We start from the raw sequence: 16,839 nt of genomic DNA on the forward strand, positions 1-16,839 counted from the left end.
TCTCAGAATTGCAACTTGTTCAGAGCCAAGGGGCTTTTTACCCTCAGTAAATTTTATTGCCTTCAAGTATTTTAAATGTGAGCTCTTTTAGTATCCTGTGTCCTCAGCAAAAAACAGGCTACTGTCTATTACAGTCTCAACCACTCTACCTGGTCAATTTTTTCAAGTGAATATCTTCCCATGGAGAACTTTTTCCAACAAATTTATATTTTCTAATAAAAATCTATGTTACATTATCTGATTCTTGCTAGGACAGTGTTTCCAGTCAGCTTCATTCCACATGATCATTATTCTCTCAAGAGCCTTAGCATCAAAATGCTTACTACTGCATTTTAAACTCATCTGTGACCCTGAAGTGTACTGAATAGCAAAGAAAGCACACGAGATGACTTTTGCTGTATTTTGTGATTTTATCACATGCAGGAAAACTTGCAGTGTGACTTTAAAATCTGAAGGTAAAGTTCTCTCTAGCAGAAAACTGTATTTTCTTTAACTGATCGTCAGAATTGTTTATTCCTTAATAATTTAGTTAATTTCCTTTGATTTTATAAAATACTTAACAAAAGCCTAAAACAACATAATGATTTTTCTAATGTTCTTTATCAGAATGCCTATGAAAATGAAGAGTTGATTTTTGGACAGAACTTGCTTATTCCTTCATGTTGCTGAGTGCAATATATATCTTCATGACAAATTCAATTTTGATTTTGTGGAATCACTTGTCATGTGTTATGTTGACCTGATGCATAAGATTCCTGGCAGACAAAGCATGAGGACATCTGTAGTACAGCAAAACATTTTTTCGTGACAGGTTGACTTTCCCTAATGAAATATTTACCTTTACTATTAAAGACATGCTTGAGCCTTTTTAAGTAACACATTTTATTCTTCCCCACCTTTTTAGTTACTTCTCTTTTTAGATCAGTTTCTTACACTCTTTTTCCATATTGAGATATTGCTGATTTTAGTAACAATTACTCTAAAGTTTACCTCTTATTCATAGAATTGTTCATGGGATTATCGTACCATGTATGGGGAAAAATTAACAATAAAAAAAAATTAACAATACCTTGTAGACAACTTACAACTATTTTACTTTGTTTTTAATCTTTAGTTACTATTTATATTTAATCTTCAGGCATGTTGCTCACTTGAAGGCAGCATTAAAATAACCATTTTGCAGAGATAGGATTTACCTGATGAATATACCAACTAGTAAAATTTGGTGAAATATGGTATTTCCTCACTTCTGATTTAAAGAAGAATCTATGAGTATTTGTCAAGTATGTCAAAAAAAGGTTGACTTAATAATGAGAAGACGACCCTAATGGGCACAAGAGTAATTTAGATATTACTGGTGGATTGGGTTTTTTTAAATGCTAAAATATCACTAATTTTTTTTTTCTACCTTTGTTACATCACAAAGATACAGCAGTATTTGATATCCAAACAAAAAGTGTTGGAATTCTGGGCTCAATAATTGAACATGTGAAAAGATTTTAGATCTTCTCTGTAGTGACAGAAGCACTTTTTTCAGCTGTAAGAATGGGTGAGAGTCACAGCAATAAGGCAGATTTTCTTGAGGAATGAGAGGGAAATAATTTATTTTTACCTTGCTACGTTTTCATTTTATTTTTCAGAAAGTATAGCAGTATTAGGAAAAACAATCAGAGGGTTCCAGAATAACATCTTACTTTTTCCATTACAGAGAAGAATGCAGATGTCCTTTGCTCTTTATGCTTCCCTGTTTAAGGACAAGCTATGTGTATTATATTAAAACATTCTTGAAAAATAGCTGTCAGTAACAGCTCTTTTCACCTCATATGCTTTCCTTTTTTTCCTCTTCTTCAGAATTACATGCATTGCTATGTATTTTGTACTCAGAACACAGTTTGTGTCAGTATTTCATAAATTTAGTTGCATAATAGCTTGGAATTCACAGTTTATAAAACAGACATGTGTACTAACATAGTGATATAGAGTTATATTAGTGATATACAGTTATATGCCTGATGATAGATGTTATCAAACTTATTCATAAAAAGCATTTTTTCAGTTTAGCCTCAGATTTTGTTGATGTTTATCCTTGAAAGTCTGTGTCAGCACCAGCATTAAAGTAAATCTAGTTTTTAATGCTATTTGAGTTCATTTTATGGGACATTATATAAGATGAATTATGCATTTTCTTATGCATTCTTGCAATAGTGTATTTTAGAGTTTAGATTTCTTTTTATTTTGTTTTCATTTCATAGTTTTATTTACCACTTGAATTGTCATGGCCTTGGGGTGTTCTACTGTTTTTGACTTCAGCTTAGGGTCTATAGACCTTCTATTTTCCTCCCATTTCTTCACAGGCCTGTAACAGTTTTTCTGCTTTGTTTTTACTTCTGTTCTTCAGGGAAGCTACTTTTTCAACAAGATTGTTTCAGAATAGTTCAACAATAGTATCAGAAAAATAAACAGTGGGTTTGTTTAGATGACTATTTTCTAATGTTCCTCTTATTCTAGGGGGAATGTAAAAATTATAGCCTTTTTGCACATTCCAGTCCTAATCACTAGTGTTTCTTTTAAGAACTACCACGCTTGCGGGAATTCATCTTGCTTACAAAATTTCATGATCTCAAGAAACAATTGCCAAATCCCTTATGATTACCTTTTTTTTTTTTCCCTTAGTGTAGGAATTCAGGCTATTCAAGGCCCAGAATTTACACCTGACTGAATGAATGCCAAATCAGATTTTCATGGAATATATTAGGGAAACAATGTAAAACTAGGGTCTAGTGGAGAAGCAGTAATGAAAGCACACATGCTTGCTTTACTTTACACTGGTAAATTTATTTATTTATTTAGGTACTGAAGAGGAAAACCCTGTTGTTCAATACAAGGCCTCTGGGTTTTATTTTGTTTTGAAAGCTGCTTACCTTATTCAGCTTTCTCATTTTCTTAGAAAAATCAGAAGTTGATTTCTATTTTCTGCATGATCGCTGAATGCTTAAATCAAGTCCACACAGAACCCTTGAATAACACATACCAAAGTGGAGAGTTCAGTTGAGGTCTAGAACAGATAAATGTTTGAAATAATAGCAGGTTAAAATATGAAGGGTTGATGTTTTGGTCTTCAATTATTTCCCCTTTCTTATGTTTAAGTTATTGGCAAAGAAATGCTGTGTCTTATGCATAGAAGGATATTCTTACTGTTGGAAGACTTTTCCAGTGGTAAGAATCTTGGTATTGAAAACAAGTCATGGTGGACATGCAGATTATTACCACATTTGAAATCATAACACAGACACGTCTCTTTTACAAATGCTTTGGGTGAATCAAGTAAACAAATGAAACCTGAAGATTTCCTTTTTTTTTTTTTTTTAGCTGTGGTTTGTGTGTTTCCTTAGATGCAAATTTAGGAACCAAAATCACGTGCTTAAGATTTTTCATTATTTTTTTTCCTGTCTTTGTGTCTGCCATCAAATATAAGTTCATGACTGGAGAACTGGCTTCCCATGGCTTGGACAGGTATATTCTTCACTGGGTAATAAACTGGATGGATGGCCAGGCCTGGAGAGTGATGGTGAATGGGGTTGCATCCAGTTGGTGGGTTAGTCACTGGTGGGACTCCCCAGTGCTCAGTATTTGGCCCAGACCTGTTTAGTATCTTTACTGATGATCTGGACGAGAGCACTGAGTGCACCCTCAGCCAGTTTGCAGGTGACCCCAAGGTGGGTGGGAGTGTTGATCTGCTGGAGGGCAAAAAGGCTCTACAAGAAAAAGCAGTCTCTACAAGACTTAAAAAGGCCAAGTGCTGGATCCTGTGCTTGTGTCACAACAGCTCAGTACAGTGCTACAGGCTTGTGGCAGAATGGCTGTAAAACTGCCCAGCAGAAAAGGACCTGGGGGTGCTGGTTGACCACCAGCTAAACATGAGCAAGTGTGTGCCCAGGTGGCCAAAGAAGGCCAGTGGCATCTTGGCTCGTATCAAGAATAGTGTGGCCAGCAGGACCAGAGCAGTGATCATCCCCCCAGACTCAGAACTGCTGAGGGCACACCTCAAATCCTGTGTTTAGTTTTGAGCCCCTCATTAAAGAAACACTCTGAGGTTCTGCAGTGTGTCCCAGAAAGGGTAATGGAGCACAAGTCTGATGGGAATTGGCTGAGGGAGTTGGGGTTGTATAGCCTGGAGGAAAGGAGGTTCAGAGGGGACCCTATCACTCTCTAAAACTGCCTGAAAGAATGATGCAAGTGGGGATTGGTTTCTTCCAAGTAAAAAGCAACAGGAAAAGAGGGAAAGGCTTCAAGTTGCATTGATGTGTGTGTGCCTTAGATTGGATATTATGAAAAATTGCTTCACTGAAACAGCAGTCATTGGAACAAGCTGTCAAGCAAAGTGGTAGAGTCACCATACCTGAAAGTGTTCAAAAAACATAGCTGTGGCACTGGAGGGTGTGGTTTATTGTTGAAGATGGCACTGCGAGGTTAACAGTTGGCCTCAATGATCCTAAAAATCTTTTTTAATCTTAATGTTTCAATGGTTCTATGGAAAATTGATTTTTAAAATCATTACACTGTCTGTTTTTTCTAAGCTGGTGATTATCCCTCTAGAAGTCTAAATTGGACTGAAGATTCTTCCTCCCTCTCACATATTGGAATGAAGAAAATAAACTGAAGTTAGCCAGAATTATCTAAAATATGAATTCAGATGTGAGAATAGGAGTATGGCTGTTGCTGTTGACCAGTAGATTCTAAAACTGAAAATTGGGAAAAAAAGTAATACTTCATTCCTCTGCTGTTTCTTATGGTGTGTATTGTCTTTTAAGGTGTCTGTTGGATGTTGTTATGAGATTGCACATTATTTTAAAATAAAAGACACTAAATAATCCCTGAGAAATTTTCAAGAGATATCGTTTTTATTAAAGCACAATATTGAGAGATAATAATGTTAGAAAAGTTACTCTATTTACTAAACGCTTTTTGTCAGTTGTTTTGTTATACATTTATTCAGGATGATGGTATGACTTTGCAGTTTTACAGTACTCAAGTTAAGCAAATGCCAAAATAAAATGGCAAAGAGTCCACTTAGAGGAGGATAAAAAAGAACTGAAACAAACCAAGTGAAATCCAGACCTTGAAAGTCTAAAGAATTTAGTCATTAGCACTTGGAATGCTTTCTGTGTTAGCTGCAGGAATTTCACGGTACTGGTACTGACACAACTTCAGATGGTGCACTTAACACTTTGCTAAATCATTTGCACATTTTTATCTGTTTCAGCTGGCATCACTGCCTTGGAAATCTTCAGTTTCTCTTTTATCATAGCACACAGGTATCAAGTTAGAGGAAAGTGTGCCGGGCTCTGAAAAAACAGTTTGACTTGACTGCAATGCAGTATCCACAGAACTTTTTTCTTCTCGCTGAGTTAATTTGTTGTGCTCTTGTGAGCAGAATATTACTGTAGAGACTTCTGTCTATTCAGAAAAGTTCTTCAAGAAGGGAAATGTGGGAAGGAAGGTAATATAATTCTTGTGGGAATGAGTACCTGCACATTGTCAAGTGTACATGCCCAGACAAAATCGCTCCAATAAAGTTGTGTTTGAAAAGAAATAGGGCATATATACTGTTAAATATTGTTTAAACTGCCTATTAAATTCAGGAGGAAAATTAAAAATAACTATAAAGGAAATTCATAGCATTTTTTCAAGGTACTGGGCTTTCCACCTCCTTTTCAAAAAAGGTGCAAGTGCTCCATAAAGCTTTACAAATATATTATTCATATTTTTTCTGTTTTCTAGTAATTGTAGTGCAAACAGAATTCAGTGAAATTTGTTTACAAATACATGTGTAGCAATGCTGTTAAAATATCTTTTAGCTTTAGTTGAACATGAAAAAAGTGATCCAGGTTGAATTCTGTATGAACTAAAGAATAGGTTTAAAGACTCAACAAGAAGTTTGTCTTACGCAGTGACTGGAAGTACACTAATGCTTAAATTCTTCAGAAATAGCTATGGCAGTTAATGGATTAAACTGCTTTAAAAGTCATTATTCCTACTTGTACTTTTTTTTTTCCCCTAGACTGTAATACTGTGCTAGTTCATGTGCATACAAAATGAAATTAAGACAGTAAAATAAGTTCTGCCATGACTTAAAATGGATTATATGAATGTTACCTTACAATGTAGTGTTGAAAAGAAAATCATACAGTTATAATTCAGTCATGCTTGTGCATAAGGATAAATTTATAGTGTCAAGAGGTAAGTGTTTTATGGCAAACAAAGCCAGTTATCCGGGTCATTCCAGCAACTATCAACGAATGAGTCATTTCACACAGATCTCATATAGCTTTGTTTGACAGTTTCCAAAATACTGTAAAGGCAGCATTTAAGAATAGAGGAGGAAAATTTATTGTGGATTATAATTTCAGTCATTCAACTAAACTGTTTATGAGTAAAACAATTGTAAAAATTTAGTTACAAAGGCATTGTTACTTTCAAAGGATTTGTGATTAAATATTTATTTCTGCTTCAATTAATAATTTAGGGTTGCCAAGCATAAGCTGGCTTTGGTGAACTGAAATGACTTTCACTCCAGTTAAATTAAAAAAAAAAATATAGTCACTCATAATAGTTATTCCCATGGCAAAGTTTATTTCTCTAGTTATAAGGAGTAAATTTATGTCTGTGTATCTAATTTTGTAGATTTCTTGAAATTACCTGAGAATGTATGATGTGCAGAAAACTCTTTAGCTTTATTAATGGGTGTGAAAGTTAGTCTTACTTTTAGAAACTCCATATACGAGTATTATAACAGGATTTTCATTTTCATTCATTTGAAATATTTCTGCACTTCAGTAGCTAAACCACTGAAACAACAGACAGGGCTTGGTAGCTGTGGTGGCCAGAGGTTTCAGTTTAACACTGCCCTTTTCTGGTGGGAAGAAATGTGACAGATGAACCAGGTGTGTGGAAGTTATGCATCACTAGGAATGTTCTTGTAGACAGCACTCCATTGAATAGAAGTTTAAATTATCTTTTATGTTTTTGTACAATTAGTTCTGCAGCTTATATTTCTTAAATGCATAATAAGGATTATCTATTACTATACCCCTAGATTGATTATTATGTAGAATGCTGGTGGTTTGTATCAAAATCTAATATTATATTTGAAAAAAGTTGTATTTTTTGCCATGTTTAAAAGGGCAATTTTTCACTAGACAGACGTTATATCAACTAATACAAAAAACATTACTGTTGAAATATCTGACTAGAATTTTTCTTTCTGTTGAAAGCTAAATGCTTTCTCATTCCTAAATATATATATGGTTTTCTCATAAGATTGATTTTCCATGAAGTAGGCGATAGGACTGTTTGTATTTTGACTTCTGTTTGCTTTTACATATTTATTAGAAGAGAATAATCAATTCGATAGCAAACTATTTCCATAAAGACTACTGGATATAAAATGGAAACTGTGTTACTCAGGTTTACCAGGAAAACTATACTTTATCACTGAAAATATCTTTAGTCTAAGCATAGAAAAATTTTTCAGTAGTCACATTGCTTGACTGAATCACCTCACTTGGGCATTATTTTCTGTGAAAGTAATCACTTATATATTTATTTGAGTGGACATCTCTGGTTTTTCAGGTATTTTTTAATAGACATACATAGATGTAGAAGTAGTTTTAATTGGATTGTTCAGGTAGACTATTCTTGTATGTCAAGATAAAGATTTTTGATACTTTACTTTTTCATATTTTTTTAATTTTCATAGAGCAATATTCTCTTCTTAAAGAGGTCGGGAAAAGCATTTTGCATTTTTGTGTTAATACTACCTAGATTTCAGTGTGATTTTTCATATTTTGGGTTAATTCTAACATCTTCAGAAAAAACCCCACAACTTTGCTGGATATATGGAGCAGATAGGATCAGTCCTGCTCTGAAAAAAAACAAAAAACATGGGGCTCTGCATCACATTTAGCTTACTTAAGATGGCAAAATTAAGTTAGGAAAGTTCAAGCATAATTAGGATTATTTTCTTTTAGCAAAGTCCGGAGGGAAATATTATTTATAAAAACATTATTTTTAAAACACGCTCTTATCTCTAAAATATTTATCTTTTGTAGGTTGGTTTCTTGGGACTTTTGGGGTTTTTTTGGTTTGCCAGTGTTTTGTTTTGTTTTGTTTTTTCCTTTCAGAATTCCACACATGGGTCATTGGTGTCCAAGTTTGTTAGCTAAGTGTCTCTGAGAGCTGTACTCATATATACAAGTGTGTAGTGTTTTGCTGTTCCTTTTGGAGGGCTTGTAAAGGTTGTATCTCACCTTAATAATCTATAACTTTCCTGTGTTTATGTTTCACACATGTAAAGGAGATGGAAATTATTAGTTACTGTTTTTGTAGAATAAATTGAATGAGAAATTCCATACAACAAAAATATCGTGATATTCTTCTAAATATATTTTTTTCTAAAATGTGCCACTGATTAACAGTTTGGATTACAGTGCACACACCCACATGACTTTTGCTGGATTATTAATGCCTGGAAAATCTCTCAAAGCTCCCACAGTGTTCCTGTACTGGGTCTTTCTGTCATGAAAGCAGCCCACATAATACTCTCACTGGTGACCACAACAGGGCTGAGTTTTACACTGAACATTCTTGAATTAACATAAAGGCCTTTTCTATTTCCACTCTGCCCCTCTGGAAGCAGGAAGCTGGGAGAAGACATAGCTGGTGGAGCTGGCCCAGACTGGCCAAAGGGGCATCCCACTCCATAAAACTTTCTGCTCAGTGATAACCGCTGGGCAAAAGGAGCAGAATGGGCTGGGGGGGGAGAAATACTGGTGGTTAAGACATGGCCCTGTCACTTCTGAGGTTTTCCTAAAGATGACTGGGCATCTGCCTGCCAGTGGAAATTAATGAATGAATTCCTTATTGAATTCCTTCTGTATTCCTGTGACAGCGAGCAGGCGATCGGGTGGGCAGGACATGGCACACTACAGGGCCAACCCAGCACAGTTCCTTAGAAACAACTGGCAAAAAATGGACTATGTAAAATTTATTAGAAGCAAATGTTTCACATCAGTAAAACTGAAAATACTTGACATTTCTTTTTTAGCTTTCCTTGAGCAGCAATGATGCTGCACTTTAACCATATGGTTTAAATGCTGCTCAGTGTGTGTGCAACTTTTTCTAGTACAGGTCCCTGGGGAAGGTAGCAGAAAGACATCACAGATTTATCTGTAAGAAAGGCCTTGAAGTTAAAAACTCCAACAAAACGGTGTTGTTTCAATGTCTAACACAGGAATAGAATAATATCTGGATTATGGGATGCTAGTTTTTACCATGGATAATTGAATTACCTATTTCATGACAACTATTTGATCAGGGATGAGTTAAATTTTCTCTTTATAATGTTGTTTCATAGAAAAGCATATTTAATCCCAGGGAAAGCCATATATAGCTATCAAGAAAACAATAGTTTTTTATTATACTATTAGCTCAAAATGGACAAATGTGTTCTTCATGTGAAGTTCGCCAAAGAAGAGCAGTTAATATTATTGTGTGATAGGGCAGTTCAATCTTGCTTCTTGAAACCAAATCCTGACAGCCTTCCTAATTTTAACTAAGTAAGAGGAGAATTCTTGTCAATAATTTACTCAAACTTTTGGTTGTTTTGATCATTGTTGATAAAATGAATCAGTCTGGCTTGTGAATAACAAAAAAAAAAATAAGGTTGTTTTGTCTGACTGAGAACTAAGCTAGCCCTTTGTGATATTCATAAAGCCTTATTTCAAATAAGCATTAAAATGTGTGAAAGGTTGTTCAGACTATGACCTTTTCAAAACTGCTGTCGCTATGATGCACATTTCCTGCTCTTCCTGACATTGGGTGATGTGTTTGGCAGAATAGAGGATTGCCTGCTGTGCTGCAATTGAAAAGCAATCAACCATTTGAATAAGGGTCCATGTATCTGTGATGAGGCAAACGTGTAATTTGTTTCCTGCTTTGTGTTAAAGAAACTGTTTTTGACACTGGTTTGATGTTAAATGAATTATAAGCATTTTTCAAAATAAAGATAATATATGAGAAAGACAAACACAGCTAATGCTAACCAGAGCTAAGGATTTAATTGAAAGTAATGAATTGCTGGCTTGAAACTGCTCAAAGACATCAGTCTATATTTACACTTGGAGCCAGCAGTGCTCCTAATCCAAATCTATTCAGCTGTTTGTGTCAGACCTGTGTGCATTTTCCATTCCCCTCGTGTAAGGCAAGTAGCATGTCTGGAGCCCACTGACCATTTTATAAGTTTGATGGTCACTGATCAAATGTAAGAAGGATGATTAATGAAGGAGATTTTTACAAGGTTCAGTGTTGTGCCCAAGAATCACCTCCCAGCAGGGAAAGAGAATAGGCATTTTTTCTGATACCAAACAGGTGTTTCACAGCCCTGTTAGTGAGCAAGAAAGTTTACAGAGGCAGGAACACATGGAAAGCCTTCGTAATTGCAGAAGGCAAGGGTCAAGCAGCTGCTGAGCCCTCTGATGTGGGCACCTGGAGTGGAGCAAGCCTATAAAGGGGTTGCTGTGAGGATGAGAGAGGAGCAGGTGAAGGCTCTGGAAAGGGGGAAAAGTTTCTGCCGAATAAGCAAAAGAGGTTCTTGTGTAGTTCTGGTTGTATTGTAACTTCTACTCATTTTCTTATGAAATGGTGTTTTTGTTCTTGGTCTTCAATTTCATTCAGGTAAAGGAGGTATGATTTGATTTTTCTCTTTTCTGAGGAAGCTAAATTCTGAGAATTTTGCTGAAGATGCCTTCTAAGTGCTGGCAGGAAAAACAAATTCATATGATCAAAGATGCTAACCTGACGGTTTCTGGCTGACAGATGCACTTTTATGGGAGGTTTCAATATTTCAGGTTAATAGCTAGGCAATTCAGCATTTACAGATCTCCCTGATATTACTTGGTATTATTTTGTTCTCCTTTTCCTTACTGTAGTTTCGCAAATTGTTTCCTTTAAAAGTGTGGCACTTTTTCTTGATTTGTTCCAACTTACCTTTATAGGGCAATAAGAAATCACTTTATTTGAATATAGACCTCTTATTCTCCTAAGTGTATTTAGGCTTGGTTTTTAAGGTTGAAAAAATCCTGTACAGTCATAATGCCTGTGTCAATTTCTGTTAGTTGGTCCTCAGTGATAAATACTGAGTCCACCAGAAGATCTCAATCATGCTCTATGGCAGTGTAACTCTTTACAATACTTCCAGTGCCCCTACTGGGGAGGAAAGAGGAAAGGGGGATGTGTGTCTGAAGGCAGAGTGGGAAGGCAGGAAAGAAGGAAGGAAAGGACAGTACAAGACCCAGCCAAAAACTTATTTTACACACAGGCAGAATAGACTTCTGTATAAAGCACTGGACCTTACCTGCCTGGTGCTGAAAGAAAACCAAGCCAGAGCAAGAGAATGGTGGGCCATGTGTATGATTTTCTTTCACTCCTGCAAGTAGCAGCAGGGCTGAGGGCTGTGAGCTGCAAGGGGCTGTTTCTGAGGGCTGTGGGCTGCAGCTCCCCATCCTGCCCCTGCACGGCTATGGGGTTGTTTTTTGTCCTTGCTTCCCACCCTCCCATCTCTGAGCCACTAGTTCCCTTAAGTTTGTTAAGATATGCACCGTTATGCGCTGGAAATTTATTACTATAATTAATAAGAACTGTTGCTAAAATGCTACAGTTAAAAATTGAAAAATTCTAGAGATTTAATATTTATGAGCCAGATCCTCACAGGTCATACTGGGGTCTTGCTCAGTGTTAATGCCCTAAGAATCTTAATGGTAGGTGGTGATAAATCTTATTTCCTTCCAAAACTTGAGACTACACTGAGCACTTACTAATACAAGGATTACAGCCTTGGTTGGGCCTTTCATAGGTAGTGTATTAAGCAAAGATACAGCTGTAGAGGTGGAATTGTAATTCACAGAATGGTTTTAAGTAGAAGCGGGTGGAATGGGACTACAGGTCTTTTGACCCCAGTTATTTGCACACAAAATATCAGTGCATTGTCTTGAAAAGTAGCTACCACTTTGTTTTTCATGACATGTGGGTGATGCAGCAAGTTAGGATAGAAGCCATGGATGTAAATTATGTTGTTAGGGAAGTCTGAGTTTGTAAGAGAATGCTCAGCACACAGAAAGCCTGTGTATGTGTGTGTGCGTGTGTGTGTGTGTGTTCCAGCCCCAGGCCAACTGTAGAACATGGTGATTCATACTCCCATGAATTTCCAAAGTTTCACTGTGCAATGTTTCTCTAAACTGATTAGATAAAAGGATAAAGTAGCTGTAGTATTTCTGTGAGTCTTTAGCATGCTAAAACATCAGCTTAATTCCCAGATGTAAATGAATCAAACTGTGACCTACACCTTGCTCAGCTTTGGATGCTGTTGAAGTATCCTTTAAACAGGCAGTCTGTACGAGGAATCCCAACTGAAAACTTGAAACTGTATTTATTAATTTTATTTTTTTTAAGTTAAAATTATTTTACTTTCTCTAATGTCTAAAAATAAAAACATCTGCCCTTCCATTTGCTATCTGTTTAGAGTTTTAAATTTCAAGAGGATCTGAAAAATCTATGTGACTGCTTTGGGTGTAATACGTTTTTAGTGATGGTTTTTAAAGTGAGATTTTATTTTTTTTTTAACTTAAGGCTATGATAATTTGAATGTTTCTTGACTTATTTTCAGATGGAAAAAAGTACATTTTGTTTTCTGTAGTACTTTAGATCCTCTCAAAATGTGTAAATATAATACTTTTTTTAGTTGAAAATTCAGAGTTCATAGCTCATATGGGTACATGCTTCCCTGTTTTTGTGTTGCGGGATTTGACTAATGTAGACTTGCCTATCATCACATAAGCAATAACAATTGCTTTAAAAATATTTGCATTCATGGCTAGATTATTTGTCATCCCAAATTACTGGCCTTAAGTCTCTTAATATTGAATATGATGCTTACCTTCTCAGCTGAATTACTGATGTATATCTAAATATGGCATCCTAAGTTCTTCTCAGACTGATTTACTTTCTAAAACATGTGCTTAGATAGAACAGCAGCCTTCTGAAACACTGTGTTTGTGATGATGATGATGGTTTCCTGAATGGGTGCTGCACCCTAAGCAATTTCATACCAGGAGGCTTAGCTACACTGACATTCAAGAAACCCAACCAAACAACCAAAAAAATCCGCTAAAGAGCCCCAACAAGCTGAAAGAAACCTCATCCATTATCAAGGTATCAAAAGTGTATCTCCAATAATAACATATCCAGGAACAAATAGTAATAGTGTCAATTTCCTGATGGTGACTGAAATAGCCAGCCATTCATGAATGGGCTGCATGTCACAGTCCACATTGGTTTAAAATGTGGTTTCTTTTTTGGTTATGGCAAGATTCCTGCAGCTAAGTAGCTGTTCCTATTCCAAGAATAAAATTATGGAATTACCTTTTTCTGAAACAAAAAGTAAAATGAAGGATTTGCCGAATATAGTGACTTTTGCAATTTGGCCTTGAGCAGTGAAAAGCAGCTGAAATTAGTTTTACTTAAGCTGGGTTTTGGTTGTTCATTTGTTTATTTAACTTATGTCTAAACTCATTTCTTGAGTTTAACTCATATCTAAACTCAGTACCTCTTTAGATTGGTGGATTTGTTTGCATTTTCATAATTGGGTGCATGTTTAGTTCAAATTTATGGTTCTGAGCATTTTGTCACCTGTTTTGGAATTGCATGGATTTAATTTATTTCTTTGCTGTGAGTGATTTGGTAATCTGGTAACCACAGTTAGGTGGAGTGCTTCAGAATATATTTCTAACTGTTTTTTCTTAATTATGTGCTGTAAACACCTCATAGCTGGTCCTTCTCAGTGCAGAACAGTGCCTGTTAAACATGCTAAAACTTATGGCTATCACATAATGCTGGCTGAAGGCTTTAGATTGTCTCTGGAGAAATAATCCTGCTTCTCTTGAGGTCAGTGGGAATTTTACCATAGACTTCAGTTGAAGGATTTGCATATGCGGTGATGTATGCAAATTTATGTATTGTTTTGGAGTAGTTAATGGTGTAAAATGAAGACATATATGAAACATTTAATAATAAATACAGTTTTTCATTAAGGCAGAAAAATTGCTTGTTTATTGCAGTACATAATTGGTATATGTTGACAAATACCAATATTATAAATATCAGTATATGTAATGTAAATTATTATCCCTTATCTGAAAGAAGGTGTTTTGCATTCAGGCATCAGATTCAATTATAGTGCTAAGATGAAGTCCCAAGAGAAGTCTTAAATGAGTTCTCTTTTCATAACATACAGCACAGTGCATTTTTGAGTCACCACACACCTCTCAATAATTCAGAGCAGTTGTCAGATGGAGTTCTAAGATCTTTATCTTCAGTTTGGAAAGCATAAATAATAATGGTTTATGTACTTGTCCTCAAACTTTAACAATTCCATCACTTCAAAGAAGTTCTTACATTCTGTAATGTGAATACATGACCTGTGCTGTAAAACACTCTTGGGTATTCCAAAGCTTTATTTGAGCTTAGCTTTAGTATAAGAAAATAGGGAAATTTGGTTTACATTAATTTCTGTCAGTCGATGTCTGTTGCTCACATGTAGTGGTGATACATTGGCACGAGGAGTAATACTTTCAAAAACTTATGGGAAAAATTTAATGTTGAATTGGATTTTCCTGCTTCAAGTCATTTTGGTGCATGAGCAGGTAAACCTGCCATCAGTTGGGGCTTTACATGTGTATAAAAATCACTGTGCCTTAGTTATATTAGCCATGCAACACCTGAGGTGAATATCTGGTCCTATCAACTTTGAGCTGAAATTATTATCAAGTAATATAGTGAAAGCATGTCATTAGAGCCAAATTTCATGGTTGTGTGCTTTCTGTAGTACATTTGTCTAGAAAATTTGTGCTGTGTGAGAAAGCAAGAAATCAAAGCATCGTTGTTTAATAGACTTATAGGCTTCAGAAGAAAAAGTGGTGAGATTTTATATCTGCCACTGAAGTGAAGAACATAAATTCTCAGTGGCTTGAAGAAATGAGCTTCAAGCTATTGTATTGACATGCTAGCATTTCACTATGGAAAATGAATCTAGAATGATCAAATTACTACCAAATTATGCATTGTGATTTGCTTCTTCATGCTGTTTTTATATAGGTTAGCCAAGGATGGATTCAGCTAGGATGTGAGGAAAGTATTGCAAGGAATTAGAATAACAGGTGTTTGTTTGGGACATTAGGAGTACAAAGCGAGAGAATAAAATTAAGTAACTGTGAAGGACAGTGTCTAGTCTGGCATTTGGAGGCATTTTAGTATTTTTATGCAAATTTATGACACAATTATGTTATCAGAATACCTATTTATTGATAATTGCAATTGATAATTGCAATTACAATTCTGCTTTCATATTCACGTTGTTTTCACATCACACACTTTCTCTTGCCAAGAAGCCATAGTTAGTTCTATGGCAGTCAAAATGGAAACTGGGCATGTAATTAGGAAATATTATTGTGCACTGAACTTCCGCTTTTCTCCAAAAGATCTTCTACTGACAGCAGTGCTTATCTTACATGGTGGCAGCACATTTAGGACAGAAAGCAGCCAGATGGCTTTGGTAGCCTAATATAGACAATCCATTTCCTTATTTTAGGAGCAGAAGGAACTGAAGGTTGTGGCCAACAGAAACTCCTCTATTTCTACTGCAGCAGTCTTAAAGCTCTGTTTGCCATCCAAATCACATTTGTCATCATTGAAATACCACTTAGAGGTTCATGCGACTCTTTGTAGCCACCATTCACTTGATATATCAGTCCTGCTCTTCCATGCTCTGTTTCTTGAAATGTCACTGTAATGTCACCACAGAGGTCTTGTCATTTTTTGTTTTTAAATTCTCCATATTGATTCAGAGCCCTGATTCTGCTTTAGTTATTCTCATGGATCAGTCTCAGTGTGCAAGTTTCTATTTTATCTGCCTGTCAGAGTTTGTGGAGTTTCTGGAAGATGCTGTTCATCACATGGTTTAGATTCAGGTAGTCCTGCAAGGAGCACAGAGTTAGATTCAATCCTTGTGGGTATCTTCCAGTTTGAGACATCCTATGGTCTCAATTCTACAGAATACATTATTCGATTGCAAGCAACAATATAGCAATCTTAGGGTGACAAACTTCAGTACACATTAAAAAAACAATGATTTACTATGAATTTTTAAATGAAGAGTAACTCTTGTTACTAGATCTTGCTCTAAATTACAGTTAGCCTGTGACAATATCAAAAATATAAAAGTCATGATAAAGAGACAAAATTTTTTAACATCAGGCTGACCTGTATTTAATATTGGTTGAGGATGTAACAAAATACATAGTCTCAATTTACTTAAAACAATCCTTTTTGTATCTTGCATGCAATTCAGCAAAATGTAGTTATTAAATAAAAACCTTCTTTTTTCCCTTTTTTCAAGGGTATTTTGGTCAGGATGGCCATTTTGGATCATGTGAAAACAAGTACTGTGGTCTGGGCAGGCACTGCGTTGTGAATGGGAAGACTGGCCAAGCCGAGTGCCTGTGCATGGAGCGCTGCAAGCCACATTACAAACCTGTGTGTGGGTCTGATGGAGAATTCTATGAAAACCACTGTGAAGTGCACAGAGCTGCCTGTCTGAAAAAGCAAAAGATCACCATTGTACACAATGAAGATTGTTTCTTTAAAGGTAAGCATGGCTGAACAATATCTGGAATATTGCTATCGGGTATGTGTTTTCAAGCTGTTCAATTAAATCTCTATAGCATCTGC

General features: G+C 35.8%; 1 protein-coding gene across 3 annotated transcripts in view; it reads left to right on the plus strand.

The window, feature by feature from the left end:
* Positions 1 to 16,839, plus strand: part of FSTL5 (follistatin like 5) — a gene marked incomplete at both ends in the record, with an annotated part of 244,126 nt that overhangs the window by 42,874 nt on the left and 184,413 nt on the right. For all 3 annotated transcript variants that reach the window (XM_084204181.1, XM_084204182.1, XM_084204183.1), the window contains one exon: positions 16,508 to 16,756. In XM_084204181.1, coding sequence (XP_084060307.1) covers positions 16,508 to 16,756 — 249 coding nt within the window. The remainder of the gene's footprint in view (positions 1 to 16,507; positions 16,757 to 16,839) is intronic.

This window comes from Fringilla coelebs (genome assembly GCF_963513975.1).
Source record: "Fringilla coelebs genome assembly, chromosome: 4".
Taxonomy (NCBI): Eukaryota; Metazoa; Chordata; class Aves; order Passeriformes; family Fringillidae; genus Fringilla; species Fringilla coelebs.